Source organism: Carlito syrichta, unplaced genomic scaffold (assembly GCF_000164805.1).
Source record: "Carlito syrichta isolate Samal-C Ts95f unplaced genomic scaffold, Tarsius_syrichta-2.0.1 Scaffold307260, whole genome shotgun sequence".
NCBI lineage: Eukaryota > Metazoa > Chordata > Mammalia > Primates > Tarsiidae > Carlito > Carlito syrichta.
This window is the reverse complement of record NW_007251356.1, coordinates 119639-137682: the sequence shown is the minus strand read 5'-3', so window position 1 is coordinate 137682 and position 18044 is coordinate 119639. Positions and strand designations below refer to the sequence as shown.

At 41.9% G+C, this 18044-nt stretch overlaps 2 protein-coding genes across 5 annotated transcripts in view; one reads left to right on the top strand and one right to left on the bottom strand.

Annotated features, from left to right (window-relative positions):
- DMTF1 (cyclin D binding myb like transcription factor 1) overlaps positions 1 to 1411 on the top strand; it is a 51149-nt gene extending 49738 nt beyond the window's left edge. For all 3 annotated transcript variants that reach the window (XM_021715670.1, XM_008064297.1, XM_021715669.1), the window contains one exon: positions 108 to 1411. In XM_021715670.1, coding sequence (XP_021571345.1) covers positions 108 to 217 — 110 coding nt within the window. In that variant the 3' untranslated portion in view covers positions 218 to 1411. The remainder of the gene's footprint in view (positions 1 to 107) is intronic.
- Positions 1239 to 18040, bottom strand: TMEM243 (transmembrane protein 243). Of its 2 annotated transcripts, XR_504712.1 has the most exons (5): positions 17682 to 17990; positions 4249 to 4299; positions 3091 to 3195; positions 1657 to 1853; positions 1529 to 1542 (listed from the first exon to the last, which is right to left on the bottom strand). XR_504712.1 is itself a non-coding variant. In XM_008064298.2 (4 exons), the coding sequence occupies exons 1-4, from the start codon at positions 17757 to 17759 to the stop codon at positions 1731 to 1733; spliced, it is 357 nt and encodes a 118-aa protein (XP_008062489.1). In that variant the 5' UTR covers positions 17760 to 18040; the 3' UTR covers positions 1239 to 1730. The 2 variants fall into 2 exon arrangements, 1 of the variants encoding a protein (XP_008062489.1); XM_008064298.2 differs by having other exon boundaries at positions 1239 to 1853; positions 17682 to 18040.
- Positions 18041 to 18044: the final 4 nt, after the last annotated feature.

The following is an 18044-nucleotide window of genomic DNA, read 5'->3' as shown; positions in this document are numbered from 1 at the left end:
TAATAATTTTATAAGTTAAATCATACACTTTGGTAGAATACTTTAAATTCTTGACATGGATTAGAAATAAATGTATACATTTAAGACTAACTTGAAACTCATTACAGATCCCATACTTCAACATCATCACGAAGAATCAAATATCATTGGATCATCTTTGGGCAGTCCTGTTTCAGAAGATTCAAAGGATGTTGAGGATTTGGTAAACTGTCATTAATTTTTAGAAACAGGCCGTCCAAGCAAAGAAGCCACACTGTTCATTATAACATCTTCAAGAAATAAGAGCAACCCCCAGGAGGCTTAATCTACCATTTTAAATAGCTACAGTGCTTAAGCCACACGTGTTGTTGCTGCTATGACTTTTTACCTCCTTTACAGTTATCTGAGGTCCAGTTTTATGACAGTGTAGTTGAGTGAAATATGGGAGTTTTAACTGCATAGAACCCTATGTTTAGTGTTACTTGGCAGTAGGGAACTTCATTACTTCAGCCACTGAAGAAAGATTAGAATCACTAAAGCTTAACTGCTCTGGTTTAAAAGCAGTACTATTCGTCTCTAAGGATCAGAAATGGCACTCTATCTAGTTTCAAGGAGGCCTGGTTATATTTCAGGGAAGTCATACCAACATGGTCTAGAGCTTATCAGTGACCTTCTTCAAAAAGACTAATATCATTAGCTTGAGACTTGACCAGCATACTAGTATGGAAATAGGAGGTGCTCGTGTGGCAGTTACTTTTACTTAACCCATTGCTGGCAGTGGGGGCTGATTTAGGCAGGTCAAAGAGGAGAAAGCATTAAAAGAGTTAAAATTCACTACAGGTTTTTTTATTACTTTTAAAGGGAATATGGAAAAGTGTAGTAACAAAACCCACCAGAAGCTAAGAAGTTTTCACCCCTTCAGAAACCACTGTCTTTGGTTTACAGAATTAAGCACTTTGAAAATAGAATGGGGAAGGAGGTAATGTTGCCCATCTCTGATACCATGACCACTTATTACATGTAAATTACCCAGGAGATAATTGGAGGTATCAGAGTTTGTAATTCACTGATTAGTGCATAGCTGAGGGGTACAATATAACTTCTTCCTCTCAGGCAATTTAAAATAAACAAAACAAAATTTGCTTCTGTAACAAAAGGAAACAAATCAAGAGTCATTCCTGTATTAGAGAAGGGTTAAGACAAAACTAACCTTTAGGGCTTTTAATGAATATGATCCCTATAGAAAAGTCACAAAAGAACTTGTATAAATTATTTTATTTATTATTGTAATTAGATCTTCACAATCAAAGTTGTCTTTTCACCGTCTGTGTTTTGTTAACGTGAAATTAAATTGTAGTTATAAGCAAAAGTTGGTTGCCTAGGGAACAATTGTATATTCAGTTTAACAGAAATAAAAGAATATTTGTCTTAAGATGCAAGATTTTGTTTGTTACATAGCCTTTCACCATGCAATTACATTGTAAAAAATGTTAATTTCAAAAGTGAAAATTACTTGTGCTGTTGAGCTTGAAGGGTTGGAATGTTTAAGTGCAACATCAGCTCCTTAAAGAAAAAGCAAAGTGATCTATGATATGTCTCCCTTGCAAGAGGGAATTTAGGTTTACAATTAACATGAAAATCATGTATCATACTTCTGAAGGAGATTCCTCAGCATACCTTATCCAGCAATTAATTTTCTGTCTTAATACATCATTTTGAAGAGTCCTGGTAAGTATTTCTCCTTAGCAGCCTCACCTTCCCACATCATGGAAGTACAGATTCGCACATATACATAACATGATGATAGAAAATATGATATAGTAAATTAGCTTTCTAAATTTCGGTTCTAAGTCTCCTTGTCGATACCAGTAGATCTAAAAGAAGAAGAATTAAATAAAAGTTTAAGCAACAGCTGCTGCTGGGCCAACTACTAAAATTTAAAAATACAACTAATTCTTTTTCTACAAATCTCATCAGTATTTATTACCCTAAATGAGACAGTCTCCATAGTAATCTACATTTCTGAGACTAATGCAGCCAGAATTTAATTCTTATTCTTTATAATTCATGTAGTACCATCTGGGTTTCCACATCCAAGATCATACTTATTCCTACTTTCTCAGTTTACTTTCCTCTATGTCCAGACTTGTATAGCCCACCAATCATTTGGCAGACTATCCAAGAAAACGTATACCTGGACATATTTTAAGTATATTTGAGGAAAAGGTATGACTTGCCTAGGTACTGGAATAGAGAACAACTTTTAAATTCACATGATTGATTCAGATTGCCAATACAAAATAGGGCTTCCATAATGTATACATTTGGACTAAACTAGCTCATTGTAAATCATTTGCAGGCTGAAGGGACAGGAAGGCTTCCAAAGTGGGATAGACCAGTTCTTCCTACAGGTCATGGGAGTACTATAGCAGGATCAGTGAATTAGAACATGTAGGGTTATCTCCTGGTTTAATATCAACTCAGATAAGCAAATTACTAGTGTGATTTAAGCCCACTGTGAATCAAAACAGTTGTTTTAAAGGATTTACTGTTTTGATTCTTCCTCTCAGGGGACATGAAATAGCAGCCAACTAATGAATGACTGGACACTGAGAAGCCACCACCATCTTTGTTCTTTACCATAAAAAAACATAAAGTCAAACATTCTTGCCATAAGGACACAGCTGCAGCTTTAGGTTTCCCAGAAGATTTTGGTGTTAATTATCTCCATTGTGGGAGATAAGCATATAGAGTAAAATACACTAATTTTGTAATTATTAAGAGCAGTAATTGGCATTTCCCAAAGCCTATTTGGCCCTGTATACAATCCCTAAATTAGTCTTTCCATTAATTTTTTTTCCATTTTTTAAGCTATCAAGGGAACAGTTTCCCTTTAGGGTTACAACTTTGGGACTTCAGAGAAAAGGAAATTCAGAATTTTTTTTAAAAGTGCAATTTTTTATTGATTGAGAATTCTGACATCTTTTTGGGGGGATGGGAATATAACTATAGAGGTACTCTCTCACACAGACCCAGAGCTATGCTCTCTGTCCTAACCACTATAACAGTAAGCCCTCAAAACATGCCATTTAAATTCTAAACAGTACTCACAAGTATGCAGGCAGTAACGCTACTCAAAGAGATGCAGACAGCAAAAAATATATTCAATGGTTTTGGAGGTAGTTGAGGGAAAACAAAAGCACTGATCAGTGTTACCTGTATGAAGAGAAATTATATGAGGCCTTAAGAGTAATTCCAAGGCTTGGTTAGACTGGAGTCTAGGCAACCTAATACTACAAAATGCTTCACATTATAAAATATATAAAAAAAACCACCAGAGTTACTTTCTGAAATGTTAATTCAATATTTAATAAATAATTATAAATATATCTGAGTTATTTCTTTTAATACTTTTTTCTAACCCTTCTCACTTATAAAAGGAGACAAAACAACAGTAAAACTATATCTCAGAATAACCTCATTAACAAAGATTAAAAATCACTGATGATGCTACTGGTAAGAGTTCTCACAATTGTGTTATTTTTTAACACTCCTATCAAAAATGAATATAATCAAAACTGGTCTTGCTTTAACATTATGAAAAACACCTAAAGATGGGTTTCTAGTGTCCTGTAATTCTGTTTCTAACACATATGTAGCATTCTACATGATCTTTTCATTAAGAAGCCACGGAAAAAACTTTAAAATTCTCTTAGATTTAGTGGAAATGTGCCATCAAATGTCATGGTCAGACTATGGAAAACAGAGCTTTGTTTTTCTTTTATTGTGACAGTACCCAGTAATTTTTTCATTACTATACACTGACCAAATCTTTAAAAACTTAACCAAAAGGCACTGGAGTTTCTTAGGAACAAAGTAAACACAATATAAACAGAAATGGAGAGTTACATATAGTGGGTTATGGCAGAAGGGAGTTGCTGGTAGTCACATTTTTCACAAGTGTGCTAGGCAAGCAAAGCATGGCAAACTCAGCTATCTGAAAACCAAGTTGTCTGACTTGTGCTATTGTACATGTATAACTGGGGGGTGGGGATGAAGATAAAATTAGCTACTGCAGTTATCAACTGCAGTTTAATGGTAATAAAACTGAAAGCACTGATTTAACTACGACAAACATTTCACACGCTCATGTCCTAGGCCCTTTTAAGATTTTTACTTTTATTTTTGGAGAATTAGTTGAACTGTAATACTAATGTTTTTAAAACTTTGGCTACTAGCCTGAATGAGGCACAAAATAAAGATACTTACTAGAATCAATAAGGATGTTAAGCTGCCAACAACTAAATTGATGATTCGATCCTGAAAGAGAAAATAATATTTAAGCCATATGACTTGGATCTATGGCACTTTCAGAACAGTACAACGCTAGGCACTGGGGTGGTTTGGAATGAGGATACCGAGACCCAGCTCTTCTCTGAGATTTATAGATACAACTGCCAGACAAAGTGTACTAAGCCAAGAGTGAAAAATGTACTTTAGAACAACAGTCAACTGGGGGAGCTTTCTTAAGGAACAGTACAATAACACTAGAGTCGTATAGGCTGGGTAGGACTGAATGAAAAAGTGAGGCTTACAAATGTTCCATGTCCTGGGAATAGTAGGAATAGGAGGACAAGGCACTGGTATGGCCAGGCCAGAGGCCTGGGGAAAAGTATCAGGAAACACACTAGATGATGTAGAGTGCCATAATGTGTTTGTGATACAGCTTAGGCGTCTGTCTAAATATAGATGCTACTACTAGAAGGGATCATAGAGTGCCATGGCTGGAAGCAACCTCAAAGACCTCTATTCTAGTGGTTCTTCCAAGTTAGTGAAAGTTTCCAACAGAAAAACAAACATAGAATCATTTAATTAAATGAAGGATCCTACCCACTGAACTTTCCTGTCATTCCCATCCCCACTCCAACCAACACAGAATGTTTGAAAAACTTCTGACCCAATCCTAATTTTACAAGTTAAAGTAATTTAGGTCCAATGTGGATAAATTGTTTGCTAAAGGCCAATAACAAGTTAGAAGCAACTTTAAAACCAGGGGTTCCCAAGTCCAAGTCACCGGTTGCAAGCAGTTTCAGGTATCGGGACTAAACAGTTAAAGCAAGCCAGGCTCGGTGGCTCAGCCTGTAATCCCAACACTTTGGGAGGCTGAGGTGAGTGGATTGCCTGAGCCCACGGGTTCGAGACCCACCTGGGCAACTTGGTGAGACCTCATCTCTACGATAAATGAAAAAATTAGCCGGGCGTGGTAGCGCGCGCCTGTAGTTTCAGCTACTGGGAAGGCTGAGGCGGAAGGATCACCGGAGCCCAACAGGTCGAGGCTGCGGTGGCCGGGAGTGGCCACTGCACTCCAGTCTGGGTGACAGAGTGAGACTCCCAACTCAAAAAAAACAAAAAACAAAAAAACAGTTAAAGCAATAGGTTGACAGAAGTTATTTACAGAACTACAGAATAAGGTTAGGGTTTAAGACCTGATTAGGAAACACTACTTTAAGGCCAATGAGAATGCCAAGTAGTCCTTTCTGAGAAGTCAAAGCTGAGTAACAAATCAGTAGTCTTAAAGATTGTTTTGGTAAGGTGTGAGCAGAGAATGGCAGGATATGGAGAGTAGGCAGCCAAGAACATAGGAACAATCAGAGTGGCAACAAAATTCTCATTTCCAAGTTGTCTGCTTTTAAAGATAGGACTCCAGAGAAGTGAAGACTCAGGCAAACTCAGGAGAGAGAGTATAGGAGAGCCAAGTATTATGTTGGGTGTGCCTGATCTAACCAAGGACAACCACAATTCACCAGACCAAGGTAATTCAAAGGTTACAGGACAAATGAACTCCAGCCACACCCTTACTAAGAACAAATCTTATCACCACCTCAGCTAGAGAAGCCTACACAACACACAGGAGCCTGAAATTAGGACCGTTTATTAAGAAAGAGACCCAGGAAAAAGTCACCAATCACTGTTAACTTATTTTCACACAAGACAAAGTGTGCACGTTTAACATAAAATGTGTATAAAGACAAAAATCTATGGGAGCCTTATTGTTTTTGCCTTGTGAAAAAGGTTCAACTACAGAGGGTGCCAAAAACATGTATACACACACTTTAAGTATGATGTTCACAAACTTATATACATTTTTTGGCTCCCTCATATACTCTTCCGGTCTATTCTTAGATGTAAGAATATCTGCTGTTCTTTATGAACTCCAGAGACTTGCCAAGGTCTACAAAGGTCTGCATACCTCAAAGCAGCTTTCCCACAAATAGAAGCCAGTGAGCAGGTTCAGGTGAAAAGTAGCCAAGAAGATGAATCACTAATTGCCAAATGGCACACACCAAGCTGCCCACCAGGATCAAAGTAGAAGGGAAAATAATAATAATAAGTGATGAAGGGATAGTAACTATGAACTTTCACGTGACTTCTTAAAAATCCTGGGATGAAATAGTAATATGAGCAAAAGAGTTTCAGTGGAATTGAGACCTTGCCCAGGGTGTAATACCAATAAGTGATGGAGACTGGATTCCATGCCAAGCCTGATTTCCCCAACTGAAGATTCTATTTATACTCCTCACCAGAAAAGCAACCTAGAATGCTACTGCTAGTCTAGACAAAGATGTTAAATGGCAGATGGTACCTCAAAAAAACCTATGTATTAGCAAAATACCACATTAAGTGCTTATCTTTTAAGAATGAAGATTTCTTCACAGGTGATTTTTTTCCCACATGGAATTTATCCATGTAAGCTGGTTTTAATCATTCTGATGAAAATATATCTCAACTTTAATGAATACTTTCCTACCTGCCTTTAAGACAGTCACTGAAGAGAATTCCAAGTCATCTTCATGAATATCAGTTATTCTGTTACAATACAGTGGTCCCCTCTGGGTTTCCCATGATGGGATGAAGTATTAAGGATATGCTATCAACTTAACCATGAATCCAGGTCAATGAGACAGCAAAGTTAACTTTGGAAGCCCTTCCACTTCTAATGGAAACCAGCAGCATGAACCTCATCTGAGAGCCTGTTAGAAATGCAGAATCTTGAGCCTCACCCTAGACCAAGTGAATCAGAATATGCATTTTAGCAAATTTATGTGCACATTTAAAATTGAGAAGTACCACTCTACAGTGTAGAGTCTAAAGTGAGCAATTTTGAATGTTAAGTTCAAATTATAGGGTTAAGATCCTTCCCTGGGCCCAGAGATTATTTTTCAGGGCTTTGGCAGTTCTTCCAGTTCCCAGCCTCCAAAAGCATAATAGAGAAAAATTAAATAGCTAGTTAATTAGCATTTCAAAGGACAGTTTGGGGACCAATATGTTCCAATCAGAGCTAGAGTACATGGAGAAAAGTGAATATTGCATTTAAACTAAAGCCCGGGTTACTTCTACAGTTAGTTTCTATTAATTCAATTTTAATTTTTCACAGAAACTAGTTCTGTCTCTAGTTCTACCTACCAAAACTGTTCTTCCCCCACCAGAGAATTAAACCTTGCACTGTTGCTGATGTTATTCCCCAAGGAAGCTCAACAAGATCAGACTCTGCCTGGATTCTTACCAACTGAGAGAGCAGGACAGAAACTTAAAATATCCCTCCCAAAGACGAAACATTCAGCAACAGGTTTAGAGACAGTCTTAAGTCATATGCATATATACAAATGAATATAAGAATATACTTATGTGTGGCCCGGCTCGGTGGCTCAGCCTGTAATTCCAGCACTTTGGGAGGCCCAGGCGAGTGGATTGCCTGAGTCTGCGGGTTCGAGACCAGCCCAGGCAAATTGGCAAGACCTTGTTGCTACAATAAATCAAAAATTAGCCAGGCATGGTAGTGCATGCCTGTAGTTCCAGCTACTTGGAAGGCTGAGACGGAAGGCTCGCCGGAGCCCAGCAGGTCAACACTGGGGTGGCCGTGAGTGTGCCACTGCACTCCAGCCTGGGCGACAGAGTGAGACTCCAAAGAAAAAAAAGAATATACATATGTGTGTACATACTTACAAAGACAGTTTTGAGAGGGATCTCACATTTATTGCCTTGTAAATCATGTATTAATTTAAAGATTTATCTACTATATTTCAGACACAGATACAATGAATAAAGCTGTCTCTACCCTCCAGAAGTTGACACTATCCCAAGATCAGGAGGGAGCTCAGCAGTCAGAGAGACCACCAGAGAAAGTCAAACCCATAGCACTACCTGAAGAGTGAAAAGGAAAGGTAGGGCATGAAAGGGAACTCCACAAAAACTCACAGGAGAACAAATTAACTGCTGTTACAAAAAAGAAAGGGGGCTAACAGAGAGAGTCCACAGTGGAGCCATTTTCACAAGAGCTGAGCAGAAAGGAGTTGGAATGCAATGCGTGGTGAGATCAGTAAGAGTCCAAGGGAGTCACATTTTTGTTTTCCTTTTAAATGAGGTAAGAGAACAAGACAAGTGTACATGCATATGGTTTGTACCTGGTATGCTATGAAGCAAGTAAGGAATCCATTATCTCCATTTACCAATGGGTAACTTGGTTTAGTAAGACTGATTTGCCCAAGGTGACACAGCTAGGCAGTGAAAGTCTCCTATCCAATGCTCTTTGCATAATGCAAGCCTAATGAGCAGTTCAAAAGGTCTAGACGCCTTAGATAATACAGATGGACCTTGAAATTAGAATCAGAAGACCAACATTCTCCTCTCATTCTGCAACCAGCTAGCTATGTGACCTCAAAAGGCTCCCTTATAACCCATATTAGTCTATGATATGAGAAGACTGAGCTAAATGATATCTGGTCCCTTCCAGTTCTAGCAATTTATGACTCAAGATCAGTTTCAAACTGCCCTTGGGCCAGAGTAGAAGGCCTATTTCCCTAGTGATCAAAAAAGCAGGGAACCCCATACTTGCCTGGTCAGTCATTAGCCAGCATCTTGGTACAGCACAGAGAACCCCAAACTCATTTCAAATGCTCAGGTGGCAATGATGGCCCAGGAAGGAAATTGGCAATAACATCCCAAATAACCAAAAGCTAGCATTTGTCCTCAGCCATCCTACCCCAGAAAGCTGTTCCAAGTGAGCAATTTGTCCTCAGCTTCCTGGAAATACCCTGGTTCTAGATAGTTTGGAATGCTAATACTGTGTTCAACTTTCCACCACCATGGTAATTTACGTTTTGCCTTTTTCCAAAATGGAATTGAAGGGCTTATGCTTCTATAATAAAACTCTAACCTATTTAACCAACAATAAAAAGACCAAGGCAGCATTTCTAGAGGGGTTTGGGGAAAGGAAAAAAGGAGTAAAAGATTTACAAGGAAAAAAGTTTGGCTGAAGAAAACATTTCCGATGTTAAATGTTAGTATGAAGATTCCTGTTGGTCAAGTGGGAAGCACAACAGGGTTTTAAGTTTTCACTAATAAGAGTAAGCATCCTGGATCAATAGAAGAGACACACTTCTACTGACTCTAAGAAGAATCTATCTCTTAAGTCAGTACAAATACAGGGACACAGAAAATGCAGGTATTTCACACACAGTCATTTCTTATATTGGGCCACAAGAAAAGCTGAAGGCATAATGTCAGGTCATAGCTTCCAAAAGAGTGAGCTGTGAGACAGCTGAAATGTTCCTGTCTCACAGCTTCTAGACTTTACACTTACTACATTTTTTTTTAAAATGTATTACTCGTGTCCTCCACTAAGACTGACAGTGAATGAACAATAGGGAAGATAGTCTAGAGTAGGGCTCCCTTACTGGAGGGGAATAGGCTCCAAGATTCCCAATGGGTGCCAGAAATCACCCTATATAATCTACATTTTTTTTCAATCAGATAATCAAAGTGTATAATGGGGTAGGTAGTGTGTACAAGGAGACATGCTTGACAAAGGAAGGATTCACATCCTGGGCAGGATGGAGCAGGACGAAGCAAGAACTTATCACACTACACACACAATTTAAAATTTATGAATGTTTATTTCTGGAATTTCCCTTTTAGACTATGGTTGATTACAGAAAAGTGAAACCATGGATGAGGGGGACTACTATACCTGCTTTCTTTCCCTACGGCGCAGCACATTGCTGGCACTCTATGAATGATGATTCAACAAGAGAATCATAAAGCAGAAGTGGCCACAACACATTCCTTAGAGTGCCTCTCACCAACAGAGGGTATTCTCACCACTCATGAGATACCCATCAAAACAGAATATGTGTTCACTGCTGCAGGATGGACATGCCACAGTACAGCAGAAGCTGTGGCCCAGTCCTGCAACACTGAAGGTCACGGCTTGCCAGCTACAAAGACCCAGTACCCTAGCAGATGCCTCCCAGGCTAGGCTCTTTCGCTTTCAAGGAAACATAATGGTAAACCAAGGGAAACTCCAGGGCCCAGGTTTTCCCAGCCTGAGGACAAGCCCAGTTACTTACTCCCTTTCTGCTACAGGAGGACCAAGTACTGATTTCTAAGGCATCACAGCTCTGAACTACAGCTGATGAACTCATCCTTCAGCAATGCTCAACTCTCAAGGAAGGGGCAAAGCAAAACAGAAAACGCTCCTTGCAGAAAAGAAAATCCCTGGAAGGACCCCACCATGAACACATTCCCTTCCACACTCCTGAGGGAGAAGGAAGGTGGGAGGATGGGGGAAGAAAAAGAAGTTGTACTCCTCAGGCAGCATCACAGGCAGTCCTACAGATCCACGTCCCTCTCCAGCTGCTCTTGGTACCCACATATGCAAGCATCTTCCTGCCAGCCATCCTACCCCAGAAAGCTGTTCCATGTGAGCAAACTGCATCCTGCCTAGAGTTGTCCCTTGCCCTGGGTCTGCCCTGTTGCCCATCTGGGAATGTCCTCCCCTAAAGAGCCCAAGCCCCACATCCTCATCCTGGGATAACTAGGCCAGGAAGGCATGGAAGGCCAGGGTGTTTCCTGCTCCCCACGCCAGCATGGGATGGCAATTTTAGTAATATCCTCTATTTTTAAAATGTATGTCCCTGGGCAGACTCATGCCAACCTCTTCCCCTCCTCTTCTCAGTTACCTCAAGTATTTCAGCAGCTGCTATGCGAAATCCTTCTTCCAACCCTCTGTCCAGCTCCTCCTCCATTGCCCCCACATCCCAGTTTATTATACCAAAGCTCTGACTTGAAGGTCTCACTATCAGTCTCGGAGTTCCAGCAACGCTCAAAAGACTCCTGGTGGATTTGTTCATCTGTTCTGATGCTATCCTAGAAAGCCCATCCCTGGATCACCCCCAAAACTCCAGGCACTTCTAGACACCAGGAACAATCCTTGCTCTGAAGCCTTTAAATTGTCCTAACAGCAAATGCCAATTACTTCTCTGTCTCCTTCTCTGCCTTGTAGGTCTAGGAGGAGAGGACCATGCCCTCCTTCAGCACTCCTGGATTTGGGGCCACTGCATATGGCTGAAGTCCAGCCCAAATGCCGCACTTTCTAAGATGTGTACCCTGGCACCAGCCCACATCCACCCAGAGGCAGAAGCACCTTTTTCTAATTCAGACAAAACCAAGCCATGTGCCTGAGGGATGCCACTAACCCAGAGTACAATCCTTCTGATTGTACAAAGATGCCACCGTATGGGTGGGTGATGGCACTGGCCATACCCCTCTGCCAACCACAGTGCCCAGCATAGATAATCAAATATTAGTTGAAAGAGCACAATAACTGAGTTAACCACAAATTCATGTTTTGTATCTTCAGCTGGACCATCACTGTATTCCCAGGGCCTTTTATTTTGGGTTAACTATCCTTGCGTCTCTCCAGAAAGTGGTTTGATGTTCTACCTCTCGTCAGGTTCACAGTCTCACTAAGGAGGCCCTTACATCAGGAGACATTCTTACACAACATGATGTCAAGAAAGAGCTTCCTTCCTAATCTCCATTCCTTCCAGCCTAAAAAGGCCCAAAAAGTGACATGCTTTTCTGCCAATCCTGCCTGCACCTGTGCCCTGGCTGAATTCATTATCTTTATTCTCACCTCTATACTGACTCTTTCCCTCATGGAATCCACCTCTGGCCCTAAAATCTCAAGTCCCTCTAACATCAGAAGAGCCTTCGTCCCATCCTGGTTTGATGTTACTTTGATGTCAGCACTCACTCTCCTCTCTTTCTTACATGCTAACAAGTAGGAAGAAAGTAAAATAGGGTAGATGAAGAGTGGCCAGGTGGAGATGGAGGGCAATATTTAAAAGGAAAATCAAAGAATCCTCTCTGAGGATGTGACATTTGAGCAGGAGCCCTTGTAAGAAAAAGAAATGAGACAGGCAAGGATCTGGCAAAGGAAATTGCAGACAAGCCAGTGCAGCAAGTGCAAAGGCCCTGAAAGCAGGAACGAGCCTGGCAAACTGTGCTATGGTTTAAATGATGGTGCCCCTTAAAATGCATGCTGTAACTTAATCCCCAAAGCAAAGATATTAAGAAATATAGTCTTTGGGAGGTGATTAAGTCGTGAGGCTCCTGAATGGGATCAGCACCCTTAAATAAGGGCTCGAAGTGGAAGGGGGTGCTCTCTTGTCCTTCTGTCCCTCCAGCCATGTGAGAAGACAGCATTCCTCCCCTCCAGAAGACACAGCAACAAGGCACCATCTTGGACAGAGCAGCCTTCATCAGACACCAATCCTGCTGGCACCTGGGTCTTGGACTTCCCAGCCTCCAGAATTGTAAGAAAATAAATTTGTGTTCTCTATACATTACCCAGTCTGTGCTATTTTGTTATAGCAGCACAAAGACACACGGGAAAAACAAAAAAGCGGCTGGGGTGACTAAAGCTTAATAAGGAATGGAGAGAAGAACAAGGATCCGTTTGATGCTTTTCTATCTTCCTGTGGTATATGTGTCCCATGAGAAGAGAGATGCTATCCAGCATCTAGCTCATGTCCTGGAAGCCACACACACTTCACTAGTAACTGAATAGAAGAGTGCATACATGCACTCAACACCTACAACCTCCAGGAGAAAATTCAAATCCTCAGCAAAGCATTCAAGGCTCTTCATCCAGTCCACCTATTCTTCTGACCATTCCTCCAAGTCATAGGGTCCAGTCACAACAGAACACTCACTGTTCCCTCACCATTTCCTGTACTCTCCTGCTCCCACTCCTTCGATTCAAGCAGGATGCAGAGCTTGGGATTCACTGTGGCCTCCGCCTGTCAAAAATCTTCCTCTTGCTTCTAGGTCACTCAGAAGGCCTCAGATTTGACACCCCCAGTAAGAAATACACTTTCCTCTATGTTTCTGGGCACTTGTTTCATCCTTTTAAAAAAGGACACAACCCCATTTGATATTCAGTACTAAACCTCCCTACCCACACACTCCTTAGGTCACTGAAGACAGTGATTATCTTCTCTCAGGACTGGGAGAGAAGCAAGGCAATAAATTAAGCCCAAACTATTTCCTACCATTGTTTACCTGGACTGAGTGATTCAGACCCTTAAGCCACATCCGGCAATTTTGCCTCCAAAGTTTTGGATTTCTCAAACTGAAGGGCCCCAGTGCCATAAATAAAAGTTTAATTCTGAGAAATGACTCTGCTTCTTTTCTTCCAAATCACAATGGAAAACTTTCTTATCATGAAAGCTGTGGAAATGGCCCAGTCAGAAGCCTAAGGTGGAGCCCTAGTAATAAACATACTGAGAGGATATTATTAGTGGGAGAAGGTTTATTTTTGGTCCAATTAAAGCAAGAAATCTCAGACCCTGTCCTTAGGTTTAATTTGGATCCCCCAGAGCTGCATGGCTCTGCCTGTAAAGAAGATTCCTTTCCCACTGTCACCAAAGTAACCAGAGAGACAGCAACCACATGGGTGGACAGCAAGGAGACATTCTGTCTCGCTGGCTAACCCTAGGATACTGTGAACTTTGACCACAGGAACTACTGTTCTGAGACATCACAAAGAAATAGCAGACTTTGAACGGTGCCAAGAGCAGAGGCGATGCTTGAGAAAGCATGTGTGAGAATGTAGGACCTGCCCTTGACACCACTCAAACTCAACTCTCTGATGCATGACCTCCACTGCTGCATGCGCATCTGAACAGCTTCCCCTCAGTTCTAGCAAAAGGAAGTGTACGTATAGACATCTGTTTTCCCCTTATTTCACAGATTCACATTTTGAAGCACCTTTCAGTTGAGAATATTTGTATGTATCCATCCTATCAGAGTCTCCTACTCACAGATACATGCACATGAAATACACTATTTTACTGAGGCCATTTATGGAAATCAGATCATAGTAAATAGAGCACATCCCTAACTTGATGTGCTCCCAGCTTCAGGATGGCAGACTGCAAAGTGTGAGGCAGGAGAGTGACAGACCTGATTTCGACTTACTCTGCCATATACCTGCCTGTGGCCTTGGACCTAAAGTGTGGTGCTGCACTAAGGATTAGGAGGTGATATATATAAAACTGTGGGTGACACACAATCAGCGACAGCATGAGCATACCCTGGATATGGCCCCAAGCAGGGGATTGAAGTGTGGTGAAGGGTCCTGGGGGAGACCAACCTGGGATGTCCCCTTCCCCTCAGACTCCATGCCTGGGCATGCTGAGGCCGTAGCCCATCGTTACAATGCAAAGTGATCTCTGTACCTAATGACCATATCTTGCAGATATTTGCAGATATGCATGGTGAGTGTTCTCACATACCCTTCCTTAAGGCAGCTGGTTTCCTCGGGCTGGTTCAGAGCAGATGGAGCTGCCTGGATCAATGCCTATAACTTCTGGATACTTTTAGTTAATTATAATATTAAAAACCCCACCCATACAGAGAAATCACAGCCATTTTGTATACACGTGACACATAAAGAACCACGTTCTCACACCACCCTTGTGCAATAGATCCCCTAACCTTTAAGCACTCTACCCTATATAAAATGCTGTATAACCTGTGTGCCTTTTTCACAATTGGGAGCAGTTTCTTCTGTTCAGCCAGTCGCTTTTGGACCACTTGGCACATGACTTGGGGCAAACCACCTCACCCCCTACTTTCTGTGAAAGGGCAATGTTAATGTCTAGAGTGCTCTGAGAAGCAAATTGCATAATTAAGTTACTACTATTCACTATTCAACTAGTGAAAGGGAGGTGGTGAATCGTTACCAGAGGAAAACTAGTTGTATCACTGAACAAGTAACCATCTTCAAAGTTCCACTGCCTTAGTTGTAAATAGGAATAAGAACATCCATCTTACAAAGGAATGTGATGATCAAACAAGGGAAAACTAGATGTCCAGCATGCTGCCCAGCACTGAGAAAACATAAACTTCCCTCTAGACTCTTTTCTGCTCTTTGGGCTTCAGTCCTCTTTGCCTTAAATTTAGGAGTTGCACCTAAAATGGGGAGACTAAATATTTTCAAGTTATTATAAAGCAAATAAGATTATAAATGTGGCCAAGTGCGGTGGCTCAAGTCTGTAATACTAGCACTTTGGGAGGCCGTGGTGAGGGTACAAGGGTTCGAGAACAGCCCGGGCAATCTGGCGAGACCTCATCTCTACAATAAATCAAAAAATTAGCCAGGAGTGGTAGCGCACGCCTGTAATTCCAGTTACTTGGAAAGCTGAGGCAGAAGGATCGCCTGAGCCCAGCAGGTTGACGCTGGAGTAGCTGTGAGCAAGCCACTGCACTCCAGCCTGGGTGATGGAGTGAAACTCCAACTCAAAAAAAAAAAGATTATAAATGCTCAGAAAATCTGTCAGACAATGACAGGAAGTGGTTTTTCTTGTTCTCGATTTTCTCCTCAGAAGTGGCAGCTCACTAACGTCAAGTTTCCACAGTGAAGTGGCTTTTGTGTCCAGTTTCCTGGCACATAAAAGAGAGCAAGCTGGGTCCCTCAAGAGGCCACACACAAAGGTCCTCAAGAATCTACCTGCTCTAGCAGTTACTGTCCTCTGTGAAAATGGCTCCACTGTAATGCGACCTATCCTTTTATTACTGAGGCCCCATTCTGTACCCTGCCCACCTCAGGCCCTCAAATAAAATCTTCATTTGCTTATGAACAAAGATGGATACCTCTTCTCCCTCAGATATAAACATGATGTTTTCTCCCACCCTCAAGACAAGGAGTCTCTCTCCTTTCTCCATTCTGTGGAATTTCTCTGTGTCCAATCATCCTGTTGGCCTCATGAAGGATCTAAAGGGAAAAACCTGAGATATCAGAAATTACATATTATTCTCAACTTTTTTTCTCTGAGTAGCTGAAGCTACTATTATAAAGCCCAAAGTTGCCTAACTAACCCCAGGGTGATAGCCTCTTATACTAAATAAGTATGTAATAAACAAAGATACTTTTGGAATAGCAAAGTTCTTGGACAAGTTTCAAATGGATGACAGACAATAAGAAACTTAAAAGTCACTGGATGCTCTGGTCCAAGCTGTTCAGAAAACATCGATATTTCTAAATGTATACATAAATCAACAAGTCCATTAACAGTTATCTACTTCTATATTACAAGGTTAAAAGAGGTCAGAGGTTTGAGGTGCCCAGGACCACAACCTGTGTGCCATAGCATTTGGGGGAAACACTGAACTCCTTAGCTCTTGGAACAGATGCACAAATTCTGCATAAAAAAGTGACCAGTTCTCCTCTGCACTCCAACATCTCTCTGTCATAATGCAGACCCAACCACATCACAATTGTTTACATATTTTCCCCACCTGACTGGATTCCTTGGATCTCCATGGCCAAGCACAATAATGTTTAACATTTATTGAAGGCTAATCTTCAATTATGTTTGGAGAAATGGGAACATCCACTGGAGTAGCTACACTTCTCAAACCAGGAGCAGCTACACTTCTCAAACCAGGAGCACTGGGATTATGCAAAGCAACAAAATGAAAAAGGTGCATCTTTCTGGATCAAGCTTAAAACGTTTTCTTATTAAAACATTTTGAGAAAAGAAAGCAAAAGTCATGTAGAGCTTAAAAATTAAAATAGTTTGTGGCAGGCTGGCAGCTTCCAAATTCAAGGCTATGCCCCAGACTGTCAGCTGTATAATTTCCCTACCCTTGCTGCTAGAGGGTTTCTGCCAAAGCTAAGAAATCCAAGACACTCTGGACTCTACATGTGCATTATGTTTTGAGAGGCTGAAAGTATTTTATCAGGGGTCAAAGAACACCAACCCCACTTTCTAGGTGAAACAAAACAAAAAACAGGTTAATCTTGGCTAAACTACTCAGAAAGTAGTAAACGTAGAAAGGAAAAAAAAAATCGTCAATTGTTGGCCCAGGACACCATCTAAACTTCATAAAAAGGTGTTATTCTTTTAAAAGGGTAGAATAATGTACTACAGTGTTTTTGTGTCCAGGGACCCTTTGATGCCTTCCTAGAGTGGAGGCCATCATTAAGAAACCTTCATTTTATGGGAGCTTTGGGCGCACACCTGCAGCCTCTACAAGATTCAGGTGCGATTGTGCAACCACCACATCAAAATCCCCTCCACAGAGAGGATTCGCACTTCCCAGGAGGGCTTCTCTGAACTTTTACTCTCCCGGCCTTCAAGACTCTTGGCCAACCAAGCCCCAAAGCAGGCGGTGAGTGGCAGGGCAAACATCTTAAGTGGGAAGCAGGACTGCAGAACCTAAAAGTGTTTTCAGGGGCCACAGAAAGACTCAGGTGACTGCAGGCAGGAGGGGCAGCAGAAGAGGCAGACACACACACCCCTACCCCATGCCCCCATCCCCACGCCGGGCCCAGAGCTGCAGTCCGCACCCACCTTGGCCGACGTCTCCCCAAACAGAGGTCTGTTGTCCAGGCCACTGGTGCCATAGGTCCTGGTAGAAAAGTCCTCCATCTTGAGGTTTGTCCAGGCTCCCAAGCCACTCAAAAGCGAGCCAGCCTCACCACCCGAAGTGTCAGGTCCACAGCTCCAAACGCCTCCATTCACGGCGCCCGCAGAGCCGAAGCCCCGGGTGTCCGGGTCGTGGCGGGGCGACGGGTGGTCGTCACACCCGGGGGACGCGTCCGCTCCGACCCGGCCCCCCTTGCCTCCAGATCACGGGCATCTGCCGCAAGAAGTGAAAGGAAACATACACTGCGTGGCCGACTCTCGGCGGGACGCCCCCGGCCGTTGGCGCCC